This window comes from Plasmodium gallinaceum (genome assembly GCF_900005855.1).
Source record: "Plasmodium gallinaceum strain 8A genome assembly, contig: PGAL8A_v1_68, whole genome shotgun sequence".
Lineage (NCBI taxonomy): Eukaryota > Apicomplexa > Aconoidasida > Haemosporida > Plasmodiidae > Plasmodium > Plasmodium gallinaceum.
In genome coordinates, this window is record NW_021628229.1 from 279,735 (window position 1) to 292,229 (window position 12,495).

Genomic DNA, 12,495 nt, shown 5'->3' on the forward strand with positions numbered 1-12,495 from the left:
AAAAAAAAAAAAAAAAACAATGTTCTTAGTAATAGGTTAGCATAATTTTTTTTTTTCAGAGAAAAATTCATTGAAAAAGAAAAAAAAAAAAAAAAAGAAAAATCAAGTAACTTTTTTTTTTTTTTTTTTTTTTAATAATGGAACTTTTAAATGATGAAGTAAAAAAAAAAATTTATAACGATGAATATGATGAAACAGAATTTGAAAAACTATTTGATGAAATTATTGAAAATTCAAAAAAGGATGACATAATAAAAGAATTAGATGTAATATTTATTTACTGCAAGAAAAATGTAGAAACATTTAAGAAGTTAATACTTAAATTTAGTTTTGATAATACACCTAATGATGTAAGAAAAAAAAAAAAATTTGTTTATAGATATTATTTTCGTAAGTTTGTTTCTCATTTTCTTTTTCTTTTTCTTTTTCTTTTCTTTTTTTTTTTTTTTTTAGGAAAAAAAACTAATAGTGGAAAAGGCTTTACTAATATATAAAAATTATGAAAATGAAATATGTAAGTTTTTGTTAGATAATTTAGAAAAAGATTATATGAATTTTAATTTAAAAATTGAAGATAAAGAATTTTTATGGGAAAATTATAATTATGAAGAAAATATACTTTTTATATTATTTTTACAAATAATTTATTATTATCCAATTAATATAATTTGTAATATCATAAAACATGATAAAAATTTTTTATTATACTTTCTATTATATATAGAAAATAATTTATCAAGAAGAAATATAGATATAAAAGAATTAGATACGTTAATTTTATTAACAAAAGAATATTTAAAAAATGATAAATTTGATGAAAGTAAAAAAAATACCTTAGAAGCATTAATAAATATATGGAATAAACATATTAATTTAAAAAATAAAAATTATAAATTTTTAGATGATAATAATGATGATGCATTTGATTATGATGATGAAGAAGAAGAAGATGCAAATAATAATTTTCGTGAAAATGTAGAAGATAAAATCAATGATTCTTGTAATAATGACTATTTATTAAACAAAGAAAATAATGATAAGATATTAATAAAAAATAGTGAAACAACAGAAGAAATTACAGAAAAAAAAAATGATTTCAATGAAAAAAAAGATAAGAATGACGATGATAAAAAAGATGACAACTCTGAAAATTATGATTCATGTTTAAATGAAAATGAAATAAATGAAAAAATAGAAAATATTTTAAACAATTTATCTTCTGATGAAGAAGAAGGAGAAGTAGTTGAAGATGAAATTCCATATGAACGTGTAAAAGAAAACAATGAAGAAAACAAAGAAATAATTTTATTAAATATATATTCAGAAATATCTGATAAAAATTTGAACTTGTTATTAAGTATCTTTGGAAAAATAAAAAATATTTGTATGGATGATAATGAACGTATTCATGTTTTATTTTTTAATATAAATAGTGCAAAAAAGGCAAAAAATTACTTAGATAATTTAAAAATAAAAAATAGAAGAATGCAAGTTATATATGGAGATTATCAAGAAAATAAAAAAGATAATGAGGATATATTAGGTAAAGAAGAAAATGAAAATAATAATATAAGTGAAGAAAATAAAAAAGATATTTCTAAAAATTTTTTTGAAAAATCAGGGAATAATATAAATTTAAAGAAAAATGTAAAATTATATAAAAATAAAAAATATTATATGAAAAATTCTCAATTATTTCATAATAATAATACTATTTTTAAAAATACACCAAAAAATAACTTACATGTTAATAACTTTTTTAGTTCATTTAATTCACAAAATTTGCCAAATGATTTTATATTATCATCAGAAGTTCCTTTAAATTCAGAAAAAATAATAAATAATCATGAGCATAGTGTGAATATAGAAAAACAAAACTTTAACTCTATTAATTTTATACATCCACCACCACCACCTCCTCCTATTAACCCATATAATTCTTTTAATGAAAATATAAGAAAAAATAATGTTGAATCATTTTATGTTTTAAATAATTTTTCAATAAATAATGAAAAGAATATTCATAAAATTTCTGCTCCACCAAAAAGAAATATTAACGATCAATTCTCTAATAACTTTATTTCACACAAATATAATAATTATGAAATATCAACTAATACAAATTATATTTCTTATTTAAATACCTCCTTTTCAAAAAATGTGTATTCAAAAAATATTCCTCCTCCTCCTCACACTAATAATATAGGAGATTCTAATAAAAATGCTTCAACTCCCAAATTAGAGAATTATACGAACATCTATCAACAAAAAGAAATGGATGAATTATCTTCTAGAAAAATGACTGATATAGTTTCTATAAATGATGCTAATCCTTTTAATATTCATAAAGATAATTTTATGATTAACAATCCTACTTGGATAAATAGAAAAGAAAATAAAGTATTAAAATGGTGCACGAATGCATCTATAGAAGAAAATCATTTAGATTTTTTAAATTCTTTTTTTCAATATAAGTTATTTAATAGATATTTATTAGTAACAAATATTCCAACTAATTTACAAGATTTAAAAAAATTTAAAGAGTATATTAATAATCTTTTTTCGAAAGAAAAAAAAAATTCTTTGTGTGTAGAGGTTTTTTTTTTTTCTTCTATTAAAAATGAAGAAGAGAAATTATTTCGAAATGAAAATTATAAAAAAGGGAACACAGAAGATAATAATAATAATAATAATAATGAAAACTGTGATGATGTTAATGATAACACTAGTAATAATTATCAAAATAATGATATAAATGTAAATAATGAAGAATCTATTTACGAAAATCATCCAAATAATGAAGGACAAAGTACTAAAGATGAACATATAAATGAAGAAAATATGAACAACGAAAAAAACAATACTATTGAAAATGAAGAAATTAATAAAAATGATGAACGGAAAATGATAGAGAAAGTAGAGGAAGAAGAAAAGGAAGGAGAAGACAAAGAAGAAATTAGAAAAGATAATGATGAATATAAGGATGACATAAGTAAAAATAAAGAAAAAGAAGATGAAAAAAAGGATAGTAAGGAAAATTATAATATAGAAAATAATTCTAAAGAAAATGAAAAATGTGATTATATGAACGATATAAGTAATAATGTAACTGAAAAAAATATAAAAAACGAAACAGAAAAAAAAAAAAAAAAAATATATGCTCACTTAACATTTAGAACAATAAAAAAGTGTGTAGAAGCAAAAAAAGCTTTAGAAGAAAAAAATTTTTTAGTAACTTTTTCAGCTCCTCTTAAACCGAATAATTGTTTATGGATAGGAAATATCCTAAAAAATTATTTTTTTAACACAGCAAGTGTATTAAAAACAATGTTTACACATTTTGGAGAAATTACAAATATTAAATATGTGAGTGATAAAAATTGCTTTTTTTTACAATATAAAAATGTTCATAATGCTATTAAAGCAAGAAATCATTTATATGGAGTTCAAATTTCAAACAATACTCTTCTAAATATAGATTTCTCTACATTAGGAGAATGGGAAAGTAAGCAAAAAGTTAATTTGTCACGAAGAAAGCTATTAGACATTTTATCAAATGATAATAATAAGGCACAAGAAAAATTAGAAAAAAAACTTAACAAAAGAAATACAGGATTTCTTGATTCAAAAATAATGTTATTATTAAAAAAAAATAGCCATAAAAAAAACTTTAATAATAAATATGATACAGATAACCCCCAAAAAATTAGTAGAGATAACTCTACTATTGTTATTGATAAAAAAAAAAATAGAACTAAAAAAAATAAATCACATCAAAATAATTCAGAATACATGAAAAATAATTACCACAACTATGATAAAAGGGATTCAAGAAAAACGTCCAAAAGAAAATGTGAACAAACAGATTATAGAGATCATAAGAAAAAGAAAGACCTTAATACAAATCCTAAAAATGATTATTCCAATGAAGATAATAATAATAGTAATAATAATATTGATAATGATAATGCAAAAGAAAAAACAATTGCTTTTTATGTTAACCAAAAATATAAATGTGATTTTAGTGCAAAATTTTATAAAGGGAATCCTAGCATTAAGATGTAATTTTTTTTAATAAATTTTTTTTTTTTTATTTATATTATTATGTAATTATTTTTTTGCTCAATTTTATAATGAAAATTAAATTTTTTTATTTATATTTTTTACAAATTTATTTTTTTTTTTTTTTTTTTTTTTAGATACCCCAAGCTAAATGTGGAAACCAAAAGTGATATTAAAAATTTAAAACAGATTAAAAGCTCCTGTTCTAATTATTCAATTTGGCAATTGGGAGCAAGTAATTTTTTTTTTTAAAAAAAATATATAAATAATTTTATTATAAAATATGTTTACATGTTTCATCATCTGTTATGTAATTTAATTCTATATACATATATTTATATTTATATTTATATTTTTCTTTTTTAAAGCTGCAAATCAGAAAAAAAAATTTGTTCGTATATGTGAGCATTTTAGTAAAAAAAAAAACATTCCTGTTATCATTGACAAACAATACACCACTTTTATTGTTCCAATTAAAGAAGACTATTTAAGGGACTTAGAAGTAATAAAAAAAAAAAAATTCTAACTTTTTTAAATATACAAATAAAAAAAATATATAAATTAATTCTAAAAATTTTTTTTTTCTTTTTTAGATTGAAAATACTGATTATATGTATGCTTTTGTTCTTGAGACTAAAAAATCATAATATTTATTTTTTTCTGTTTAATTATATATTTACATGTATTCATAAATATTATTTGTTTTTTTACATAATATTTAATTTTTTTAGAATATTTTTTTTTTTTTGATGTAAGTTTTAAATAAAATTACAAAAATTGTAAAAAATGAAAAAAAAAATTTATAAAAAGTGGCACCGTTCAGATACAAAAAAAAAAAAAAAAAAAAAAAAAAAAAAAAAAAAAAAAAAAAAAAATATGCAAGCATTTATTACAGCTTTTAAAAAATTACAACTAAAAAAAGACATTTGTTTTATTTTTTTTTTAATTTTTTTTAAAANTTTTTTTACATAATATTTAATTTTTTTAGAATATTTTTTTTTTTTTGATGTAAGTTTTAAATAAAATTACAAAAATTGTAAAAAATGAAAAAAAAAATTTATAAAAAGTGGCACCGTTCAGATACAAAAAAAAAAAAAAAAAAAAAAAAAAAAAATATGCAAGCATTTATTACAGCTTTTAAAAAATTACAACTAAAAAAAGACATTTGTTTTATTTTTTTTTTAATTTTTTTTAAAATATAGAATATGATAGAAAAGAAATAAAATATTATATATTCACAAGGAAAATTACAAAAAGAAAATAAAAAGTTTTTGTGTACAAAAATAATAAAAATATTTATATGCTTGTAATAAAAAAGGAAATCTTAATAAAAATAAATAAATAAAAAAAAATATATAAACATATATATAAATGAAAAATTATATAATTAATAATAAATGAAATAACATTTAAAATTTAAAAGAAACTTAAAAAATTTTTAAATTTTGATCGTCTCCAAATTTATTAATGCTGTTTTTTATTTCTATAGGGACAACAATTTTTTTATCTATTATTTCATTTATAAAATTTTCACATAATTTTAATTTTTTTAAATTTTCTTCCACATTATTCTGATAGCTATTAAAGTTATAATTTTCTAAGAAAAAAAAGAAGGAAAATAGAAAAATAAGAAAAGGAAAAGCATTTTTTTTAAAATGCAAATATATATAGAAAACAAAAAAAAAAAAGTTAATTTCTCTAAACATCTAAATATATATATATATATATAATAATAATAATAATAATAATAATAATAATAATAATAATAATAATAATAATAATAATAATAATAATAATAATAATAATAATTTACCATTAATGAAAATAGCATACATGACATCAACTATGTTAAGTGAATTAATTCTTTCTGAAATTTCTAAAGGCCTATAAAAAAATTAAAAAAATTAAAAAAAATATAAATAATTGATGATATTAATTATCATAAGATTTGATTTATATTTAGAAATACTTTGATTTAAGAGTAAATATGCACTCTTGCAACTTTTTCATGATATTATTATTTATAGATTTACAATCTTCATTATATTTATCCTCTTCATCAACACTTTCTATTTTTATATCCACGATACCATGAAGTAAAGAGGCAAATGTAAAAGATTCTTCTAAATTTATCTAAAAAAAAAAAAAAAAAATAAAATAATAATAAAATAAAATAGAAATATTATATAGTATTAAAAAAAAAAAAAAAAAAAAGTATTGAAATAACGATAATCATAAAGCAATAAAATCATTTAAATAATTCACAATTCAGAACATACATATAAGTAAAGCCAAAAGGAATGATTGCTAATTTGATTTGATAAAATAATAGTTTTAAATATAACTATATTTTGATAATAATCAAAATATGTATTAGATAAATATAAAAAGCATTTTAATAATTGTTTATATTGATACAAAATATGATTTAGAACAAAAAAAGAATATTCCACTTCTTCAATTAAATATTTCAATGCTTCTTTATTAGGTTTTGAAGTACTTACATCATTTTTATTATTAATATTATTATTATTATTATTATTATTATTATTGTTATTGTTATTATTATTATTATTATTATTAGCATTTTTTCCTTCTTTACTTGTATATTTTTGTAATTTTTTATTTATTACTTCTAATAATTTATATTTAACTATTTCTAATTGTAATTTCCATTCTACACCTAAATAATTATCATGACAATAATAGGAATAGCTTTCAATATTTTTAATTAATAAATTTGTAGTTTTCCTTTTTTTATTTTTATTATTTAAATTAACATTACTAATTTGAAATATATATTTATCCTTATCATAATTTTTATTCCATATATGATAATACATATTCTCATTATTTATATATTTATAATATGTTGATATTTTAATATCTTTAAAATTTTTAAAAGAATCAATTAGTAACTTATATGGTCTGAATAAACTCAAATATTTTTTATCTTCATTTTCACTATTTAATATATGCATTTTGTTGGCTATTAAATGTTTCATATTTTTAATTTTCAAAGGAGAAGAAATATTAAAATTATCCATTTCTTGTTTTGGTTTATGCATATTGGAGAATATGATATCTACTGTTATATTATATGGCCATTCGCAATTTAAATCCTCTTCTGATACTTGATTTTTAAGAAATGTTTTTCTTTTAATTCTTCTATGAAGAATTTTTGACTTATATTCTTTTTTATATAATTCATTTATATCATATATTTTTAAATTATCGTCATCATTTAAAGATAACATATTATTTTTTATTAAAATGGTTCTTTTCTCCTTATCACAAATTTCATCATTACTATATAAATTGCTTATTTCTTTTAAAAGATTCCCTTTTTTATTAAAATCATTTTTTTCTATTAACATATTGACTTCATTAGAATTGTAGTTTTCTTTTTTCTTATCTACATCTTCTATATTATTAATTATATTATTATTTTCACTTATATTATCTTCTTTTGAAAAAAATATATCCACGTTTTTATAATTATATAAGGTAGAAAAGTTGTAATAGTTGAAATTTAATAATTCAAAATTAATTCCATATTTATTAATATTTTTTATTAAAAACCCTTTTATTATCTCTATATTTTTTAATTCCTCAATTTTCTCTTTATAAATTTTTATTAAATTTATTTCTTGTTTTCTTACAGATCCATTATCATACATATTTTTTAAATTATTTAATTCTTTTGTTAATAACTCGATTTTTTTTTTTTTTTTATTTAATACAATATTTTGTTTTTCTAACAACATTTTTTTTTCATTAATTTTATTCTCAATTTTTAAATTATACTTTTTTAATGTTTCAATTGCTTTTTTTGTTTTACTATAATTTAATTGAGTTACTTCATATTTTAATATAGCATCATCTAATTTTATACTTACATTGTTTAAATTATTAATTTTATTGATAAATTTAAATATCATATTACGAATATTTTCATATAATTTAATTAAATTATTCATATTTTTGTTTTCATTATTTATTTGCTTTAAGGAATAAATTCTACATCTTCTTATAACTTTTAAAGTTATTGCTTTAATTGTTTGTTGTTTTTTTATTAAATTTTCATTTAATCTTTCTTTTAATTTCATATTTTCTTCATCTTTTTTATTTTTCATTTCTTTATTTTCATTTTCTTCATGTGATAATACGTTATTTAATTTATTATTCTGTATGTATATAGATGGATTTTCGACAATTATATTATAATTTTTATATTCTTCATTAGTTTGCTCGATTTTTTTTCTTTCTTTTTTATCATCTCTTTCTTCTTTATTATCCTGATTATTTTCTATTTCTATTTCTTCGTTTCCTTCTTTTTCCTTTTCTTCTATTTCTCCTTGTTCTTCATCTTCATCAATGTTATGCTCTTTATTTTCAAGGGCATTCTTACTTTTTCGTTTTTCTTTGTTTTCATATATATGACCTTCTCCTTCATCAATTTCTATATAATCACTTTTCTCATTTCTTGAGCATTCTATATAATTGTGATCTTTATTATTTGTAATTTCTTCATTTGAATTTATTCCCTCATTTTGTTCATATATGTAGACCTTTTCTTCAGGAACGTCATAATATAAATTAAAGTTATTTTCATCGTTTTGTTCTCTTAATCTATTTATTTCATCTTCATTTAATGTATAATCTCCGTAATTTTTGTTTTCATAGACAAATTCATTATGATTTTCTTCATTTACACTTCGATTCATTTTATCATAATATCCAACATCGTCATTTAATATTTGAGAATTTATATGTTGATCAAGATAGGTTTTTCTGCTTTTAAAATTAATTTGATAAAGTTCTTTATTGTCTTTTCTATTTAAATTTCTTTCATTCTTATTTTCATAATTTTCCTGTTCATAACATTCTTGTTTATAAATTTCTTTCTCGTAATTTTCTTGTTCATAATTCTCCTTCTTGTAATTTTCTTCTTCATAGTTCTCTTTCTCGTAATTTTCTTGTTCATAATTCTCTTTCTCATAGTTTTCTTGTTCATAATTATCTTTCTCATAGTTTTCTTGTTCATAATTATCTTTCTCATAGTTTTCTTGTTCATAATTCTCTTTTTCGTAATTCTCTTGTTCATAATTTTCTTTTTCGTAGTTTTCTTGTTCATAATTTTCTTTCTCGTAGTTTTCTTGTTCATAATTCTCTTTCTCGTAGTTTTCTTGTTCATAATTCTCTTTCTCATAATTTTCTTGTTCATAGTTTTCCTGTTCATAATTTTCCTGTTCATACTTTTCCTGTTCATAATTTTCCTGTTCATAATTTTCCTGTTCATAATTTTCCTGTTCATAGTTTTCTTGTTCATAATTTTCCTGCTCATAATTTTCCTGTTCATACTTTTCCTGTTCATATATATTTTCCTCATCTTTCACAATTTTATACTTATCATTATCTAAATTACTTGAAATCATTTCACCATCATAAACTTTCCTTTTCGTATTTTTATTTTCATTTTCTGATATTATGTAATAATCATCATCCTGTTTATTAAATATTTCTTTTTTATTTAAAATTTCATCATTATTTTGAATCAATTTATTAGATATCCTTTTTTCTCCATGATTATCTACAACGTATTCTTCACTGTTAATTATTTTATTTTGCTCATCTTCTAGTTGCACATTTTCTATTTCATTTTCATAGGAAATTTTATTTATTTCATAATTTATATCTTCATCCATATAATCAACTTTTTTTTCTTCATTTGCTTCATTTTTAGACGTAATATTATTTGATGTTTTTAAAGATATTTGAACACTTGATCTATTTCTAAAGTCAACCTTACATTTTTCTCTTGAGTTACTTTGGTAACATAATTCCTTTTTTTCATTTAATAATTTTTTATTTTTTGAATTTCCAATGGTAGAATCTGTGCCTTTAGAATTATTTTGTATGTTATTTCTCACAGTGACACTATAACTCGCTCTCCTATTTGCAATTTTACTTTTTATATCCTTTGGATTTAATTTTGTATTATTCTTATTATTATAATCAATAAAATTTATTGTTTTCCTATCTAATCGGCTTTTATTATAAGAGAAATTTTTTAAATTACTTACATTACCTTTATTATTTAAATTTTTATCTTTTGTAATACTTCCGTTATCATTATTATTATTATTACTTTTGTTATCATCTAAATTTCCCTCAATGCCAACATGACATTGTTCATTTCGAAATTCATTATACGAAACTTTTGTATTTTTATTAGATTTAAAGTTAGAATTTCTATATTTCAATTCCTCTTCAGAATCTGCATTCGATTTTCTACATGATATTTTTCTATCATCTAATAATATATCATTATTTCTAAGTTTATTAGAATTGTCTATTAAACTGTTTTTAATTTCCTCATTTTGATTTATTTCTTCATCATAATTTGTTTGTTTTTTCTCATTTTTATATAAATCTAAACAATTTTTCTTATTACTTTGTTCATTTTCATAATTATTCAATTCATTTATATCTACATGAGATAATGTAATATTTCTTGTTGAATTCAAACTTTTACGTTCATTATGATCTACATTACTACTAAAATTTTTGTTTTTATTAGTTGAAGTTCTTTTCTCTAAAAATGCATTTTCATAATTTGTCTTAAATGATAATTCTTTTTTAGAATGCTCATTATTTTCTACATTTTCAAAATTATCATTTACTAGTTTATTTGTTTCTTTATTGCTAACATAATCAAAATTACTTAGTTCATTAGGTTCATTATCTATACTATTTTTTATATAATCTTCATTAAGGTTGTCAATTTCAGTACTTAATAACTTATCCAAATCATTATCATGATTTAAGTTATAATCTTTTTCTTCTAACCCATTTTTAATTGGTGATAAACGAGCAGATTCAATATTATCAACAGATTTTTTTCTTTGAAATCTCACTGATTCTGATGATACCCTCTTGTCATTATTGTTAGATTTATATAAAAGTTTGTCAATAGGTGAATTTTCTATATTTTTTATAGAATCATTATGAGAAAAAGAATCTTTACTAGCATTAGAGATATTTGATTGACATTTTTTTTTTAACTCCGATTTATTGGAATCACTAGATATTCTAGTAAATTGCGTTAAATGCAAAGGAGAAATTTTTTCTTTTTCATCAAAAACAGCAACAGATCTATGTGAAAATTGAACTGATTTTTTTCTATTGCTCATATTTTCATTTACATTTTTAATTGGAGATAGAGAATTACTTTGCTTCAGTATACCTTTTTTTGGTGTTTCATTATTTATTTTTATTTTTCTTGTTGAATTTATTTTACTCTCCCACAAGGAAAAACTATTATTAGAATTTCTTTTACTATTATTTAAGGAATCATCATTTCCATAATTCTTATTTATACTAATCTTTTTATTTACGTTACTTCTTTTTAAAAATTCTGAATCACTTGCGTACATATCTAACATGAGTTCATTATTATTATTGTAATCATCATTTAACAAATATTTCTTTTTTAAATTATCTAATTCTTCATCCAATAAATCAATAGATCCCTTTCTTTTTTGTTGTTGTTCTTCTTCATTTATATTATTCAACTTTACATTTATTTCATAATTTTCATCGTTCAATTTACTTTTTCCTTTAGAAGGGGATGGAGTTATTAAATCACTATCATATGCATTATCTGTTTTTGATAAAGATATATTTAACTTATCATTATTATAATAGTCATAATTATGTAAAGAATTTCTTATATTCTCATCTGTAACACTTAAATTAAAAATAGAAGAATTTCTTAAATTACGAATTGACAATAAACTGTCTCTTTTTTTTCTTAATTTGTCATCTAATTCATCTAAATCTATATCATCTCTTAATAAATAATCATCATTTAATATACTAATTTTGGAATATCTTGATTCTGATTCTTTTTTTTCATTGTCTCCTTTTGGGATTAAAAAGTTTTTCTCTTCTATTTCATAATTTAATATCTTTTCATCAATATCATTTTTATAATCCACAGGTGAATTGTAATCATTCTCGTTAATAATATTTTTATAATAGGAATCATTGTTTAAAATGTTCTTGAAATCTTCACTTGATATTTCTTTATAGTTTTCTAAATTATTAAAACTTTCTAATTTTTTTTCTACCTCTTCCAGTTCATTTTCATAAAATTCACAATTTATGGCATCATATTCGTTATTTATATTTGAATTTGAGTTATAAGTATTGTTATTTGCTGAATTTTTATTATTAGACATTTTAAAAAAGAAAAAAAAAAAAAAAAAAAAAAAGCAAATAATTTATTTTTTAAATGTTATTCATATAAATTGCTTAAGCATACTCTTAATTAAATTAAGAAATATATCATGAGCTTCTATTAATGGAAAAAAAAAAAAAAAAAAAAAAAAAATCATAAAAAGAATATAATTATTTACATATTTTATA

The 12,495-nt window shown here is 19.0% G+C and overlaps 2 protein-coding genes across 2 annotated transcripts; one reads left to right on the forward strand and one right to left on the reverse strand.

Annotated features, from left to right (window-relative positions):
- Positions 1-549: 549 nt before the first annotated feature.
- Positions 550-4,709, forward strand: PGAL8A_00182800 (conserved Plasmodium protein, unknown function; the record flags this gene model as incomplete). Its single annotated transcript, XM_028670512.1, has 4 exons — positions 550-4,061; positions 4,200-4,297; positions 4,431-4,564; positions 4,656-4,709. 4 exons carry the CDS (start codon positions 550-552, stop codon positions 4,707-4,709), a joined length of 3,798 nt encoding a protein of 1,265 aa, XP_028527257.1.
- Positions 4,710-5,489: 780 nt separating this feature from the next.
- On the reverse strand, positions 5,490-12,308 carry PGAL8A_00182900 (conserved Plasmodium protein, unknown function; the record flags this gene model as incomplete). Its single annotated transcript, XM_028670513.1, has 4 exons — positions 5,490-5,659; positions 5,876-5,946; positions 6,032-6,195; positions 6,342-12,308. 4 exons carry the CDS (start codon positions 12,306-12,308, stop codon positions 5,490-5,492), a joined length of 6,372 nt encoding a protein of 2,123 aa, XP_028527258.1.
- Positions 12,309-12,495: the final 187 nt, after the last annotated feature.